The sequence below is a fragment of the Mycteria americana genome, chromosome 3 (genome assembly GCF_035582795.1).
Source record: "Mycteria americana isolate JAX WOST 10 ecotype Jacksonville Zoo and Gardens chromosome 3, USCA_MyAme_1.0, whole genome shotgun sequence".
Taxonomy (NCBI): Eukaryota; Metazoa; Chordata; class Aves; order Ciconiiformes; family Ciconiidae; genus Mycteria; species Mycteria americana.
Genome location: NC_134367.1, coordinates 131,504,256 through 131,520,893, shown reverse-complemented (window position 1 = coordinate 131,520,893; position 16,638 = coordinate 131,504,256). Strand labels below are relative to the sequence as shown.

Genomic DNA, 16,638 nt, shown 5'->3' with positions numbered 1-16,638 from the left:
CCTGCTCTGGAACAGGTTTGCCCGGCACTCTCAAGCCTTGAGAATCTCAGCAAGTCATGACATACCTTAGCTTCTTCGTTTTTGTCTGCTTGTGCAGTTCTTCAGAAAACTCCAAATCCATTTGCGGCAAGTCATCCTCACAGGCTGAGCAAAGGGAGTAGCAACAGTAGCAAATGTTTATTTTCCCCAAAGGCAAGCACATTTAGAGTATTCTTACCAAGACAAGAAGGTTAAGTCACACTGCAGCTGTGGAAGTTGCTAAGGTATCACAAGAGCTAGAACTGAACAAGCCTATTTTAAAATATATAAGGGAAGACAACAGCTTGATTTCTTTAGGGAGTCTATTCCAAGACTAAAGAGGGGCAGACAAGCATAAAGGTGCCCCCAGAAGAAGGTGGTGCTGGGACTTCCATTTCTTGACTATTTACAACCCCTTGGAACAGTTCAGAACAGCAGTTCTACACCACAGTCAAAGTCTCTCTTGTCCCTCGCCACCTTCTCTTATTCCCCCAATTAAAAATTCTTGGAGAAACGGAGTTACGTAGTACTGAGTTAGATGCTCTCAACCCGAAATATTCGTTATTTTACCTTTGTCCTCCAAAGCCTGTCGCGAATGTGCCGACAGGTAATTAAATGGCGTTGATACAAGCTGGGCAGCTCGTGCAAAGTCTCTTGTGTTGTTTGGACTGGGAGCTAACGTTTTATTACTACTTGGTACATTCCACACCGTATAATCATCCCTCAAGAACTCCGGTGTCCCTGTTTCTTCCTAGACAGGAAAAAATATATAAAGATTTTAAACTAAGACATCAAAACTATCCTGCCAGAGCTGTGCTGTAACCTAGTAGCAGCCTCTGCAGTCAGTTTCTATCATGTTGAGTCTGCCCGTGTCAACTTACAATATTAGGAAAATAAAGAAATGGCAATATAACCTAAATCACAGGTTTACATAGTTTTGTATAGACCTGAATGCTGGCAATAATCAATATCACAGCAAAATGCTAGACAACAAAAAATCGCCCTAAGAGTCTGAAAAAGCCTGTCTCGTTACTTAGCAATCACTTCTCTCCAAGCAGCCTGAAGTTTTACGCATCTCCTTGGCTACGAAAACTGTTAGGTGGTTATTAGAACATTAAGTGTCTCTTGCTCCCTGTCATTCCTCCCCCAAACAGATGCCGAACCTACACACCAACTGCAGTCGGATTTGTTCTAGAGATAGAGGTCTCCACTATTAAGCTCCCAGAAGTTTTGTGAAAATTAACAGCTGAAAAAGTTCATCCCGTTGGCAGGAAATGGGAAAGGGTATTTAGACTTCAGCTAGGTATCATTCATAAGAACGTTGCAGGATTGGGATAGAACAAAGGTAAATACAACCGCCTCCGATATCCCCTATAACTACGTAACCCATTTTCAAAGCTAATTCTTGCAATAAGACCAAACACTCACTTCTGTACCCGCCGTACAGTCAGTCAAGGGACGTTCTCCAATAGGTCTGGGCTCTTCTGGCTTGTTTTTGTGCTGCGGGATCCTGACAAAACAGGTAGGTTAGAATAGCTTTTCCCCAGAAACTGTCCCAGGTGGACTGATCTAACAAAGACTTGTTGTTTTTAATTATTTTTTTTTTAAAGAATCCTATTTACAGATACTTAGAGAGGTTGCAGTAGCTCAAAGAAACAAGCTATCCACAGCTATCGAGAAAATTAAGCATCTCGAGCACACTGCCCAAACAGGAAAGTTGCGCAATTCCACAGAGAAGCAACTGCAGCTTTCTCATGCCACTTCCACACAGCTGCTAGTGATTGTAATTCAAGCCAATCCTGATACCGCAAATACAGTCACAGCAAAATTATAGGGAATAGAATTAATCCTATATGTAATTCTAACAGCTGAGTTCAGTTTATTAACTTTTTTCTCCTTACCCACTGTTCTCTTTTTCATTCTCATCTTCAAAGATAGAAAATGCTGGCATGACAGGGGCAACAACATTAGCTCTCAGACTTCCATCAGGTTCTTAAAAATAAAACATAACCAATATTATCTTCACCCAACGAAGATTATATAAACAGTCACATTTTCACCCCTAACCAGGCAACTGATGGTCATGGCTACATCCAGCTAGACCAGGAGCATCCTCAGAATTGCCACTGAATTCATCTCTCCCGTAAGCTCTTGGAAACGGGGAAGATTTTTCCATCTCAAAACCAAGACTGGCCAGGAGTACAGAAGCCTTCTTGGCTGCATCTGACCAGGCGTGAAACATCTCTGTGCCCGCTCTTGTAAGCCACTGCTACTGCCTGGTTTTCAGACAATTTTAACTGTTACAATAAGATGGCAATTCAGATACTAACACCCAGCCTGCAAAATGTTTTAGAAAAAACTTTACTCATATGAAGTACCAGCTGTGCCCTTTTCAAAGTTAGGGTTTAAATACCAGACAAGTCTCTAGAGAGAAGCAACGTGTTTAATACACACATTAATAGGCTTGCTAACAGTAAAGTGCTTCTGCTGTTCTCAGACTGTGCATCAGAATTTAGAACCTGTCAGTAAATTAAATTCGTTATCAGGAAAGAAGTGGCTTCTTCACTCCACACCTAATCAAACAACTACTTATCTCAAAATTATGAGGGCTGGTGGGAGGGGTAAACAGGAAATAAAGGAGTGAAATATCATGGACTGAAAAAATAAGTAGTACTTACCACTTTTTCTGCAAAAGACTTCAAATTGCTCCTCGCTTTCTTCAAGAGGAGACGGTTCAGGCAAGATGGGTGTTTGAAACATATCCATGAGAAATCCTAAAAAAGAAATAAAAACCACAAGAATATCACCCCCAATAAAGGAAAAGAAACGTTCAGAGGTTCTTCCATTGTGTAGTAGCCAAATCAAATGCCAATTAATTATCATTTGTCAAATGCCAATAACCAATTATTCCTTCATATTGCATTTGAACACTCCAGACAACTGAACAAACACAGGGAGATCCAACTTGGCCAACATATACTTATTGGCACCATGGCCTTTTTTTTTTTCCTTCCCCTCTCCAAGACGAGATTTCAAGTTCTCCTAAAGGAGCAAATTCTCCTTTATCTCCTTAGATATTTGGAAGACTAATGAATATCACGAGCTGTTTTTTAATTATTGTTTTTACAGGTATATATTCAGTTGCAGCAGTTTGCTACATGGTAGCAGTTAACAGGTACCGCTGTTGGCAGTGGTCTGAACGTGACAGAAGAGTACAAAAGGGATAAAACAGTATCAGGATATTATTACTCCACATCTGACGTCAGAAATACAATTGCAATTTCCTTTTTAGGATTTTGAAAAAAGCAGTGTTTAGAATTGACAATGTCTGTTAAATAATCAAAGACCTTCTGCATAAGTCACCCTTGTTTCAGCTTTGGGGGAAGCTCAACATCAACCAGAGCTGACTTATTAACTTCCTGACATTCTTCCACATTAGTCCGTTGTAGGTCGTCATCTCAGAAACAGGAGTCCCTGACAGTACTGACAAGAGCAGCTCGGAGAACACGCTGCCCAGAGAAGCCTGGCAGGTGTACCACCAGTGACTTATCCCGGAGTTTACAGCATGGGGCTGCTGGGATGTTATTAAAGCACCTATTTCTGGTCAAAAGCTTTGGGCCATCCAGACAGTGACAAAAGAAGAGTACCCATTTATTGTCTTTTCCTCTTTGACTGAACGGTGCACATGCCCATCACTAGACAGCCGCCTTGTATATTCGGCTCCGCGAAAATTACCAGGCAAGATCCCCTTAACTCCAGTGAAGCTAACATGTTATTCCAGATGCTTACCCAGCGCTTCCTTCGTATGAACTGTAGGTGAAGGTTGCACTTTGAATGGTGTTGCCTGCATTGCTCCTCCCAGCGAGGTGTTTGGGGTAGCTTGAGAAGCATTGACAGAACCAAAGGAGGAATTTCCAACTCTAGATGCTAGAAACGAGAACAGCGAGACAATTTCTGAAGTAGCTTGGGATTGTTTATTAAGATTTCAGTAGCTAGCAAAATGTTAGTAAGAGAAGTAAACAAGATGAGTAGCAGAATGAGAACCCAGAATTTTGGGAGAGCAGATTTTGGCTTGTTCAGAGACGTGCTTGGCAGGTTCCCAAGGGAGACTGCCCTGAAGGGCTAGAGGGACCTTGGACAGCTGGGTGGCCTCTGAGGACTCTATCTTCAATTCACAGGAATGATCGATTCTGACACAAAGTCAAGCAGGCAGGAAGCCAGCAAGGACAAACAGCAAACTCCTGACCAAGCTCAAACAAAAAGGAATTGCACAGAAGGTGGAAACAGGGACTGGCTACATGGAAGGGATATAGAGACATTGCCCAAACATGCAGGGGTGGAGTTAGGAAAGTCAAAAAGCTTAGCTAGGGTTGGAACTAGTAGCCACATGCTATTGATCCCCAGCCAGTAAGTCATACCAAGAGCAGCAGTCTTGATCAAAACTTGGCTTATTACCTTCTTTCACATCCACAGAAGTAGTCAGTCCAGTGGATCTCTTGTTAGGGTGCCTTCAAAGGAAAGATTAAGAATATAAGCTTGAAATAAAAGCTATTATTTAAATTCCAGCTTCAGTTCAGGACTTAGCAGTACTGCACTCTAAGCAGCTGAGGAGGTCTTTCCCAGTCTAAAACAAAGGAAGCAGCCCAGACAGACAGCAACTAGTGATCCTATTTTTTTCCCCATGAATGAGTCTTTTCAGTCACACAAATGAAGCAAGTGAGAGATCCTTTAGAGTATTATTAGAGGCTGCCCCCCAGAAAGTTTCTCATCCAGTTGCAATAGGTATAAAACCTGAAAGGCAGCAGAGTGCTTTAAAAAGGTTAAAATGCTGGCATTAAATACTCTTCTTGGATACAGCTTGCCTCCAAGTAACTCCATAATATGAGTGAACGACAACTCGTTCCATTTCCTCTTGTTGGCCAAGTCTACGCAGCCATGCTTGCTTTGCCAACCTAGGTTTCTCCCTCTGCCCTGCAATTTTGTTTCCGGTATTAGCCAAGTCACACAAGCAAGAGCGCAGAAGATAAATACGAGCACTTTTTTTCTTCTCAGGAGACCTTTGTGGTCAAGATGTAACGTATGATATCCGCATGAACTAAGCATATCCTGCTGTTTATTTCAGGCATGCCAGGGACAGCAATGCTGAATAATTACTTCAGTTACACACTGAATTTCCTCTTAGTTATTACAACTAAACCACAGGGTTAAAGGAATTAAAAACTGAAGTGAGGACTGTAAGTTATATAAGTTTGATCTATGTCTAAATATTGGTTTCCACAGGCTACTTCAGATTTTTTTTTCAGAAGAGGAAGAAAAAGACACTTTTTTTTTTTTTTAAATTAATTCTCAGCTGAAGTGTAGATACGGAAGACTGCACAATTTGCAGAGTCAGAATTAGCCTGTTTATACATACTGTTCTCCAGTGGTCCTATTAAGAGCCGAGTCAGGATGTGTCCTTTCCTGAGCCGAAACATTATTGAATGGAGGGTGTAACAAACTGTTCTGGAGTTCTCCAAGCTCTAGCTGAGTTTTGATTGCATCCTTCTTATATGTTACTTCCCACAGGGAGGTTGATGTCATCCCGTGGGCAACGGGTTTCACTGGCTGCAGCTGAACAGCAGTGGATGATAAAGTACTTGACTGAGGCTGGTCTGGCACCAGACCTCGGGCGTTTTGTAGATCCAAATTTTGACAAGATGCCATCCCGTTCTGCTGTAGAGCTGCACTGGGTGTCACATGTAGATGCACCTTTAGAGATGAGAAAAGTTCTTTTACATTCAACCCCCCCACACAAGTACAGCCATTGCTATTTTCCCTTTTATTTCTGCATAACCAGAACAGTTTTTCACGTATAAGAGAACTTTCATATGCAACTAAAACTAAATCACGGAGAAGCAAAAACAAACGTTTGGGTTTAACAATTAAATTATATTTCATCAAGCATTTAAAGTTATGCCAGGTATCTGTACTAATCAAGTATTGCAGCCTTGACCTCCAGATGCGGTTAGCAAACTATTCCGGTTATCGTCTAAAAGCATGGTTAAATTTTACGAGGTAAGTTCATGAAGACTGCTCCTATTGATCATAGTACATACTTACCACTGGTTCATTTGGTTCAGCTGACGTTGCAGATGCTGGTTCCAGTCTAGTTTCCTCCAAGCTTTTGGTGAGCTGTTCCAGCTTCTGCTGCAGGGCTTGCAGTTCAAGAACGGCTGATTCTTTTTTCCTTATGGAGTCTCTCTCTTCTTCTTCTAAGGATAAAACAATGATAAAGTGAAACGGTTCATCAGTATCCAAATGAGTTGCTCAACACAGGCACTATGACCTGCTTGAATTTAAAATTTAGATATATATAGTCTGTGAAACAGCAGGATGACACTCGGATCTAGAGGCATAATTTTGGGAGAAGCAATGACCCAGCGTCTAACCTCTCGGTCCTGATCCCTCAGGGGAGGGCTACACAACACCATCCCAGCACTGGCCTGGCAACCAGCGGCAGCCCCGATAACGCATTTTAGCAGAGGTCACAGGCTAGCCTACCTCTCACCTGGTGGGCGCTCGTGGTGCCAGGCTCAGCGCTGCTGCAAGCACGCTGGTGGCACCCATCCTCAGCACAAAAGGAACCCAGCTCTGAAAGATTCTACCAACATGACCCTTTGGTAAAATTTGGGTGGGGATGGAGCCTGCTGTCCCCAAGGGAAGAGCTGCCCCTGCTGGGATTTATCATATATTACTACTGGATTAAAAAAAAAAAAAAAAAAAAAGAGAAAAAAAATCCAGATTCAAACACTTGTTTTAAAAATACATTAGCATCTTCCCTCCCACTGAATCTCTCCCTGTTCCACTGACTACAATTTATCCATTTCGTCCTTTACCAAATGAGATAATTACTTCTTTTGTCCAGCAACATCCCCCGGCAATGTTTTCCCCCCGCTCCTATAAACAGTCAGACACACAACTGACTCACTTCTGAGCAGCTGCCTTTTATTTGCACTCAGTTTTGGTTTTGCTCCTCTAGGACCTAATTTGTCTATTGGAAAGCCCACCTACTTTTTCTCCAAAATTTCACCATTCAGCAAACAAAAGCATTACCACTAATTACAAACTTTGCCCTGAGACCATCCCAGCTACAAGCGTGCCATCGCTGACACGCGATGTCCCCAAGGGGCTTCCCACAGCTACGCTTGCCAAGAAGGCCAAGTGAAGACAGCGTTGCTCTTTGCTGCAGCGTGCCTTTGACTCGGGCCAAGGACAAAGTGTGGCATCATACATAACCGTATGACAGTTGTTTAAGGCATACTCTGGGCTCTCTCCGATTACAGCCTACTGATAGGAACCAAGATACTCTCAGTCTTGAATTACAGGTGGCAGAGCGCCACAGCTAGAGCTCACATCAGGGTAAGTAGTACTGCTAAGAGCTGCTCACACTTTCCTCCCGTTTCCTCAGAAACACCACTCTATGAAAAAATCTAAGTTTGAAAAGACAAACCCAAAGGATGAGCTTAAACAGTAAATACTGATGTCAGTCATTTGGCATGTTACCCGATGCTTCCAAGCTCACCCCACCCTGTTTCTGTACGGGGATGCTAACTTGGGCTTTGAGAAAGTTTTCAGGCTTCAGTAGAGAGGTTGAAAAGAAATGAATGCAGCCAAGTACTAGTTTTCCAAGAATATGAGAATGTTTCTGAAATAGCTAGATGGAAAGAGAAGAATACCCCATTCTTGCTGTCTTCTAAGGCGCTCGTATTTCTTGAAGTATCTCTTGGCTCTTAGCTCCTCAAATGAAAGTTCAGAGCCTTCACATATGAGCAGGTTTTTATCATACATTGCAACCTGCTCACACTCGACAACAGTAGATGACGACTTAGGAAGAACTTCAGATTTGGAGATGTATGTAACGTACTTTCTGTGAGGAAAAATAAGAAAAAGCTCTATTCAAGTTTATTGGATTTATTCTGGGAGCATGTGAATTTTCCCACAGTGTAACTTTAAAAAAACCCAAACACTTACACTTCTTCTCTTCCACCAGAAGAACAGGACTGAGTACCAGCAGAATCAGGAGCCTAAAGCAGGGCAGGGGAAATTAAAAAAAACAACCAAAAAATCCAATATTATAGTTAACCATCCATTTTGACAAGACCAGCAACTGCAAAGCCCCTGATATTTAATTCTCATTGAAGAGATGACAATCCAGCCCATGAGCATGGCAAGAACAGGTCAGAAAGAGCGCTCTACAAGTCATCAGAGCCTGAGGAAGTTCATCCTGAAGAATTAGCCACATAACAGTTTACTGTAATCTCCAAGAGCTTTTGGAAGACAAACAAGATCGCAGAAAAACCATGAGAGACAGTTGTAGTTCTGGAAATTGCAGTCCAGAAGGACACTAAAACTAGTTGAACAGGTAGTTTCTATGCCAAAAACCAGGAATGTAAGTTATAGATCACTTGGGTTTGTTAAGAACAGACTGGGTAGCCTCATCCAATTTCTTTCTTTGACAAACTATCCAGCCTCAGGGCTAAGGAACAGGCAGCAGACATAGTAAGTTTTAAGCTCTATTCCATCATCCAAGATACCTTTCAGTATTTGCAGGCAATACCAAACTGAGACAGTCACAAGCACTTTAGAAAACAGGACCAAGTTGAGAAAGGTTACATCAGTTTCCTACCCACAGTCTTTCACTCTTTAATTTCACCCCCCATTCACCTTTCATCTGTAACTGTGCCAGAAAGGCTGTGAAGAATTGTAACCAGCTGTGCCAAACCTCAGAAGAACGAGAGTGCTGCACTCTGGTACCTAGCTGAGTTGCAAGAAGTATGGTTTCTTTCTTTGTTGTTTTATTGCGGGGAGGAGGGTGAAGGAAGATGACTACAGGGCGACAGGATCTGGACTGTAAAGTTAACTCAAGAGTTAACTCTAACGCTGTTAGAACTTGTTAGAGACTGACCTGGCAAGCTACAGAGGCGCTCGTGAACTGTGATAAAGTCATCTCCTAGTCATTTCCCAGCTCAACAGACTTCTACAAGAAGCCACCATCCCACTGAGGACCAGCCCAGAAATTTCTCTTCTTCCTCTGGCATTATCTCTTATTCATTCTTAAAGAGGGTATTTAAGAAGTAACTTGAATTTCACCAAAATTCAGTGTAGGCAATTTCCGAGAAGCATGACTGGCACAGAATCTATCGATAATATTATTCCTCCAAAGAATGCTAACCAGCTGGATGGACCACTCTTTGCCTGGGATTCTGGCAATGTGTCAAGTGACTAAAAAGTGTGTCCCAGTGCTTCCCGACAGATATTTCTGTGAAGGTGTGATGTTTACAGCATAAAACCATCAGTGACATTTTTGAGATACACCAGATATAGTTAGTATATTTTATCTTTCTTATTCAGTCAAGCTCATCAATCTAAACTCTATGTGAGGGCTCCACATTTTTCCCACAATGCCCAAGTTGCTTATTAATAGCCGTTTACCTGATTTTTGCAAGCGTATGCCGGGTCATTAAGATTTGAAACACCTTTTCGAGGAGCCATTTGATTTGCAGCATGCGAAGTTTGAAGTGGTTTTACAACAGCAGCACCTGGGACAGATAATACAGGTTTGCATTAATGAGTAGAAATCATTTGCTCGCTTATGAATTTCTATTAACTTTAAGCACTGGAAAACTAATATGTCGTTTTCAATACACTCCCCTTAAGAATTTTAAATATGGCCAGGAAAACAGGAAAAAAAAAAAAAAAAGGTCAGTTTCTACAGGAAACTTACTTTCCTCAGTGACAAAACTCACCGATCGAAGTAAAAGATTCACCTAATTGAGCTACAGCTCACAGGCAGATATCTTTAGCCTCACCTTGCAAAGGAGGATTCCGAGGATCATAATTCTGCAGCCAGCTAAATTGCAAGAAATGTCAGTTATTATCATTAAGTCATCTGTCCCTCATTCCTCCCCACCCCCCAGGAACCTTTGATTTCCTTGTATGGTCATTATGCCACAAAATGTAACACTAAAAAACTCAGGTTAGTTTTTAAGGACGCTTATTACTGTCTATGGACATATCTTGTTAGCTTTACATTTGCAAAAATAATAAAGCCTGCAATGGGCAGCAGTATATGGAAATTGGGTTCTTGTTTTATCATCACCAGAGGGAACACATATCATCATGACAAGCACCAACTCTAGTGCTTCCAACAGCTAAACGCTAAACTCCAACAGGCACCCGCTCTCAGCTAAGTACTGTCGATAAGCACAAGAAACTGCATATAGGTATTATTGTCAACATATCCCCAAGGCGGACTAACAAATCTAGCTCAGATCAGGAATTGATATCTGATTTCACTGCAGTTCCAGCTACGGCCAAAAACCAGAATCAGAGGGTGCAAATCAAACAGCAGCTAAAGTATGCATTCAACTGGCAGTGTCAATAGAAGCACGGGCAGCTACAGGGTGAGCTACAGGCAATGAATGCACTCTGGAAAGCATACAGGTGTCCCTAACTTGAAAAGCTGGGTGTCATTAGCATGGCCAGCTTGCTTGAGCTTCCAAATAATGAAGCTCACACATAGTATTTCCAAGGTAGGCTGCCTGAAGCAGGCCAGGCTATGCATCTTTATCATTTGGATCTGCTTAAAAGAGACTAGACAGGAAATGAATCAATTAAGGGATTTTCTTTCTGAGCCCTACTTCACTGAAGACGCTCTGGTACAGTTTTTCTCAACACACCCTCCAAAACATCCAACAAATATTGAACAGCAAAGAAGTATTGTTAAGCTTGTATCTACCTTTCACAAAAACAATCATTGGTCTCCCTCTGCTACACCACAGGGCATATGCACACAAGAAAAAAAAATTAACCGCACGCTATCCGAGTAGCTCAATAAGTAAAAGACTCGTCAGAATTACCAATACAGCTGCTGCAAGTTCTCTCGTGGCTGTGCCTGGTTGTGAAGTCCTTTTTGAAGGACAGCTCCTGCACACTGCACATTGCCTTCATTTACAAGCTGCTGGGCCCAAGCAACATAGAAGTTAGACGCCTTTGCACCTACTCCCTGTCCATACAGGTAGTCAAAATACTGGCAAGGAGAAGTGATGAACTCCGCCTGCATAAGATAAAGATGCATAAGCCATAAGCACTTTCAAGAACATCCAAGGAAGTTGCAGGCAAATAACAATTTCTTAGTTACCATCATAGGAAAGCATTATTTTCTAAAGATAAAACCAGTTGATAGATACCTCCCGCAAGCTAAACAGCTTAATAACACAGCTTTAAAAAAATATGCTATCCCTCAGCGAGACTGCAAAGTTCTCAGAGCTCCTGCAGAGCAATACATCTCAATTCCATGCCACATCCCTGAGGGCTCCTTTTCCCCCACAGCTCTTTGCAGTCACAGAACTACAGAACGGTGGGACAACTTTAATTTTTTAGAATCGCTTAATTCCCAAAAAAGCCTGTACCTACCAGCTTAATGCAGTAGTTCACAAATCTCGGATCTTGGTAGTACCTCTTGTCACTTAGGAACGACTTCACAAGCTGCTCCAGGAGACTGGGCAAGCGGTTTTGTTTTTCTTGAAGGGGGAGACATCCTTCTATCCACTGCACGTACCTGAAGGACACACAAGCAAGTTACAAGCCTGCCGTCCCTCCGCAGCGACGCTAACACCCGAGCCGCGGGCGCTGACCTGTCCCATGGGTCCAGCGGGTCAGTCCCGTGGTAGTTCCGTATCTGAGCCTCGTAGCTCCTGCAAGGCAAAGGCCAGGTCGGGCTGGGCCGAGGCCAGAGCGCCACAGCCCTGCCCGGGGGAAACGCCCAGGCGGCGCTCAGGCTCAGCACCGCCCGGCGAGGGGCTCACCGCTCCCCCGAGGCCTTAACACCCTCACGGCTGCGGCGGGCAAACCGCCCGCGGGGCTGGGGCTGAGGCCTGCACCCCTCCCTCTCCCCCACGGAGCCCCGGCCCCCCTGCGGCACCTGCCCCCCTGCCCTAACGCGGCGGCGGCGGCCCCGGCCCCGGCCCCGGCCCCGGCCCCGGCCCCGGCCCCGGCCCCGGCCCCGGCCCCGGCCCCGCACACAGCGGCCCGGAGCCCCGGCCCGGGGTCCCCGCTCACCTCCCGGCCGCGTCCATCGCTCGCCCGCCCGCCTCAACCGCTGCCGCCGATTCAAACCCGCCGCGCAGGCGCGCCGCGGGCCGGCATCGCCCTCCCATTGGCCGCGCCGCTCCGCCAATCCCGTCCGCTTCCTCCGAGAGGCCACGCCCCCCGAGTCCTATTGGGTAGCGCGCAGCCCCGCCCCCTTGCCCGGGGCCCCGCCCCCGGCCGCCCTGCAGGAGGAGCCAGGCGAGGGAGGAACATATGTATATCTATATAAAATAACAAATTCAGATTTAGCGAAGCTAAAAGCCGCATAGGGCAGGTCTAGACAGCACTATTCACTGCCCCTTGGTCTCGGTCAGCTTTGCTCAGATGGCTTCCTCTGCATGGACAAATAAACGCAAAAGCAGGAGCCCAGGGTTCTGTGCCTGTTACCAGCCCACCATCATTAACCCAGCCACCTCCCATCGTTAACTACACCATAATGGGTCATTTTTTCAGACTGCTGCATTTAATGTACTAAAGAGCTGTTTAATTCAGCTAACAACGTCCATACACGCATACAAGAAGTGCTGTAATACAAGATTCCAGTTACAAGAAGTAAGTATTTCATAACATACTGAATACGGCACCGTTACTCAACTGGCACAGTCAGATACACCAACTCGCCCTCTGCTTTCCCGTGAGGGTAGTTCCAGTTTCAACATTTATACGAGACTCTACATGAGATAAAGCTCCGTTGCATGACGAAGCCGTTTCCGGCGTCAGCTGCCCTTTCCACCGTGTAATCTGGCCCCCACGCGCGTGAGTGTGCCAGCCAGGGAACACGCTCGAGACCCGGGCAGCTGAGGATTAGCTCCTCCTCGTCCACTGCCGTGGATTGCCCCTGTCACGCAGCACTCTCCGAAATCAGACTACTGGGTACGGCAGGGGTAGGGGACAAGTTTAAGATCTCTTCAAATGAAGGGACTTCGTCCTCAAGGGGTATCTCTGCCTCAAACATACGCTGGAGCAGAGCGTCAACCGTCCTGTACCCTGCAGGGGGCCAAAAAAAGTCACTGTAAGCATCCGTTCCTGCTCCTCAGCAGGTGTGAGGTAGCAGCTACCTGAAGGCAGCTCTTACTCAAAGGCTGCTCCCCATGCTTTACACTAAACAGGTAAGAAAACAAATGCCCCAACTGATGTTCCCTGGTATTTTAACCCCATATACTTTCAAGCACTGTGAGCACTTGTAAAGGACAAGACCATTATTTTAAGATTTTAAGCACTTCTATGCCTGCGTGTCCTTCAATGGATTTGTGATCCCAATCAGCTGCCGTGCCGAGAAGCACAAGATTGTGGAACTGCTAAGGTACAGCAAGAAAGTCAGAAGAAGTAAGCATTAAGCTAGAGGAAAGGAGCATATAGTCACCCCATGATCCAAGCCAGGAGGAACACAGAGTGCATACAGGAAGGGGAAAAGCAGAAAAAACAGACTTCTTGGCAACAGCAGGACCTCAGCCACCAAGACAGTGTCTTCCTAGACTGGCTACTGAAGGCAAGCGTGCACAGGGGGGCCTAGGTAGGAAAGAGGAAAAGGAGTTGCTACGAGAATAGAAAAACAGCAAACAGAGTGTCCACAGTTGTCTCAAAATCTCCAGCTAGGTCTTAAGCTGCTTTTAGAGCCCAAAGGAAGCAGAATTGCGTGGGAGCTTCCCCAGAGACAGGGCTACAATCAGGGACAGTTCAGAGCCGTGGCCTCTTAAACCAAAGACTGGGCACACTGTAGGGCTGCACTTACGTTTGGAGGCAATTTTAAACACCAGCCCTTTAGACTGTGGCTTTGTTCCACCTTCCCCCTCGAGGTTGTGCTCAGCGCTCTCCATATTATCAAGGAGCTGTTCATCCTGGAGCTCATCCCTACACAAGAAGGACCAGAAGTTACCCCGGGGGGGGGGGGGCACATCTTACCCCAGGGGCCCACATGTACCCAGCAGCAATGGATTCTCTGGGACAGAGCAAGCACCAGTCATGCTGTTAGTCTCCAGCATCTCCCCCGTCCTCTGGGCAACAGCCCTGGGCTGGAAGAGCTCAGCGAGGCAGACACAAGGCCAACGAGTAGCCTTCTGCTGAACACCTAGACCAAGCCTACATGGTCATGACAGACTAGCAAGAACTTTGTGACAAGGAAGAGGAGCCTCAGCTCACACCTCAGGACAGAGAGAGGCATTTTCCTGCAGTCCCACAACCCTCATTGGATGTGCCAAGCCAGCCACATCCAGCACAACCCTTTTGGGGGGCTTACTCTTGAACTCCCATTCCCAGCTCCTGGATTTTCTGTTCAATGGCTGTTTCTACTTCACTCTTCTCTAGTGAGTACTCCACAAAGAAAGCTTCCAAAATGAACGACACAAAGATACTGAAAGAAATGAGGAGCAGAATTACATGGCAGCATTTCCTTACTGGCATCCCCTCCTGCTTTTGGGCATCATCTACTGTCTCGGCGTTCCCAGGCTCATTCTCCAGCACTCCATCCCCTCCTCTGCTGGAGATGGGGAGCTCTAAGTCAGTCAGAGCAGCACTCAGTGGAGGTTAAGAATAGATGCAGCAGATTCCTCTGACACACGTCCTGCCCGTCTCTAAGAGTCACACCGTGTGCGACCATCAATACCACCCTGGCAGGGGGCAGAGCCCCTCTTCCCTCCAAAATGGAGGGGAGCAACCCCAAACTTACTTGACAATAATTATCACCATCACAATGTGGAAGGCGATGAAATACAGCTTCGCAGGCTGAACCGTCACGTTGGCAAATCCATTGGCAAAGAGTATAATGGGAGTTAAGGGCGAGAGCGCTAAAGGAGGGGAACACCTTGCTGCAGAGTAGTGCTAAGGGAGGAAGCAGATGATACTGCCCATCAACGACGTTGTGAACCAAGCCCTCTGCAGGGACCGTTTCTCTGTTGTCTGGCACGGTGTGCATGGGTGCGTGCAATACAAGGGGAAGAGGAGAGTCGGGGAAGAGCATGGGTCACCAAGCTCTAGTTTGGACCTTCCACCACAAAGGATATCATGCCACTGATTGACTACAGTGAGCTCCATCAGGACGATGAAGGATGATGCGAAGTTGTTGAAGTTGTTCTTGCAGTATTTCCCACGGGCAAACAGAGAATCCTTGAGAGCCGGGTTTCCGCATTCCAGGGCATGAGGAGCATTCGAGTTTGCAGGGAAGAACTGGATTTTCCCATGGAATAACTCCATGCCAATGATAGCAAATACACAGTACACAACCTGGGAAGAGAAACCCCGTCGCCTGCTTCTCCAGTGAGCAGCAAGCTCCATGGCAAGTTTAGAGTTCCAGCAGCTTTTCCAGTTTTTACAGACATGGCAAGCTGCTGAGGAGCAGTATAGGGTCCAAAAGACCCAACCCACTCAAGGGCAATTACCAGCAGGAATAATAAGCCAAGAACTATAGCTCAAATACACGGAAACAAAATATTCTCAAATCATAAGAGGAGAACTTATTTTTAGGAAATTATTTGAGAAACAGGTTTCTCATTCAGCTTCTTGCTCAAATCACAGTTTGATTCCTTACAGTGTGAAGCCCAGGATGCACAGAACATCCTCACTGCCCTGTGGAGCAAAGGAGAATGTCCTGACCTGGCAGCTAGCAGGAACCCAACCCCTTTGCACACATTTACATGTGCAATGACCAAGAATCAAATGGGCACTTACAGTTTCAAAGGCCATCCGTCTAGAGATTTGCATTTATCCTCTTGAAAACAGCATGAGCGTGAGACTTAAGACACATTCCTGTAAAACTGGAGTGCTTTGAGCTAAGATACCAGGATTTCTTACCAGAGTCAGCCCACCAAATGTCAACATTGTCGGTACGATGTTTATCAGTGTGTTCATGATGACCCGGAACCTACAGCAAATGATTCATGACAACACCTGCTGTGGGGAGGCTCTTTTAAAGCCCATGCTTGCTTATTGTCACATCCCATCCAGCACGTGCTCCCCACATGCCCTTATAAATAAGTCAGTCTCCAGAGAGGCTGCAGCAACGAGGCTCATCCCAGGCACACTGGGACAAAGCCTTGGGATGCTTTGTTGTGTGGCAATGGTCAGTCCAAAGCAGCCGTGCGGAGCAACTCAAGGCACTGTCTCGGCCAGCCTCTGACACAGCCTGCCCCCAAAACCATACCCCCATCCCATTCTCTTCATTACCTTTGAATGCTGTCAACAATCCTTATTAGCCTGAGGACCCTTAAGATGAAGACAATGTCCAGGATCTGTTGGCTGTTGTACTTGGTGGCTGAGAAAGCAAAAAAGTTTTGTTATGAAAAATAAGCAGAGACGTTTAGAGATAAAGCATGTTCTTACATTTGTTACTATTATGTCCTTGTTCAACGCTGTTTATAAGAGGTATTTATTAAAAAAAAAAAAAAAGAAAAAATACTGGGTTAGCTCTTAGAAACCCTATTCATTGTCCTGTCAAAAAGCCTCCCAAGCCCAAGGTGATGGCAAAAGACGGCTCAAGACCACCGAGTTTCCCAAATG

General features: G+C 45.3%; 1 protein-coding gene across 1 annotated transcript in view; it reads right to left on the bottom strand.

Moving 5' to 3' along the window:
- The window catches only part of BUB1 (BUB1 mitotic checkpoint serine/threonine kinase), a 34,429-nt gene that overhangs the window by 7,035 nt on the left and 10,756 nt on the right, over positions 1–16,638 (bottom strand). The window contains exons 13-33 of the mRNA XM_075497069.1: positions 16,306–16,393; positions 15,934–16,003; positions 15,147–15,366; positions 14,813–14,903; positions 14,384–14,497; positions 11,694–11,753; positions 11,473–11,617; positions 10,917–11,113; positions 9,867–9,907; positions 9,490–9,596; positions 8,029–8,081; positions 7,734–7,924; positions 6,118–6,269; positions 5,432–5,766; positions 4,474–4,526; positions 3,808–3,945; positions 2,697–2,792; positions 1,920–2,010; positions 1,447–1,528; positions 589–769; positions 66–144 (exon numbers count right to left, since the gene is read on the bottom strand). Of these exons, the coding sequence (XP_075353184.1) occupies positions 66–144; positions 589–769; positions 1,447–1,528; positions 1,920–2,010; positions 2,697–2,792; positions 3,808–3,945; positions 4,474–4,526; positions 5,432–5,766; positions 6,118–6,269; positions 7,734–7,924; positions 8,029–8,081; positions 9,490–9,596; positions 9,867–9,907; positions 10,917–11,113; positions 11,473–11,617; positions 11,694–11,753; positions 14,384–14,497; positions 14,813–14,903; positions 15,147–15,366; positions 15,934–16,003; positions 16,306–16,393 (2,584 nt within the window). The remainder of the gene's footprint in view (positions 1–65; positions 145–588; positions 770–1,446; positions 1,529–1,919; positions 2,011–2,696; positions 2,793–3,807; positions 3,946–4,473; positions 4,527–5,431; positions 5,767–6,117; positions 6,270–7,733; positions 7,925–8,028; positions 8,082–9,489; positions 9,597–9,866; positions 9,908–10,916; positions 11,114–11,472; positions 11,618–11,693; positions 11,754–14,383; positions 14,498–14,812; positions 14,904–15,146; positions 15,367–15,933; positions 16,004–16,305; positions 16,394–16,638) is intronic.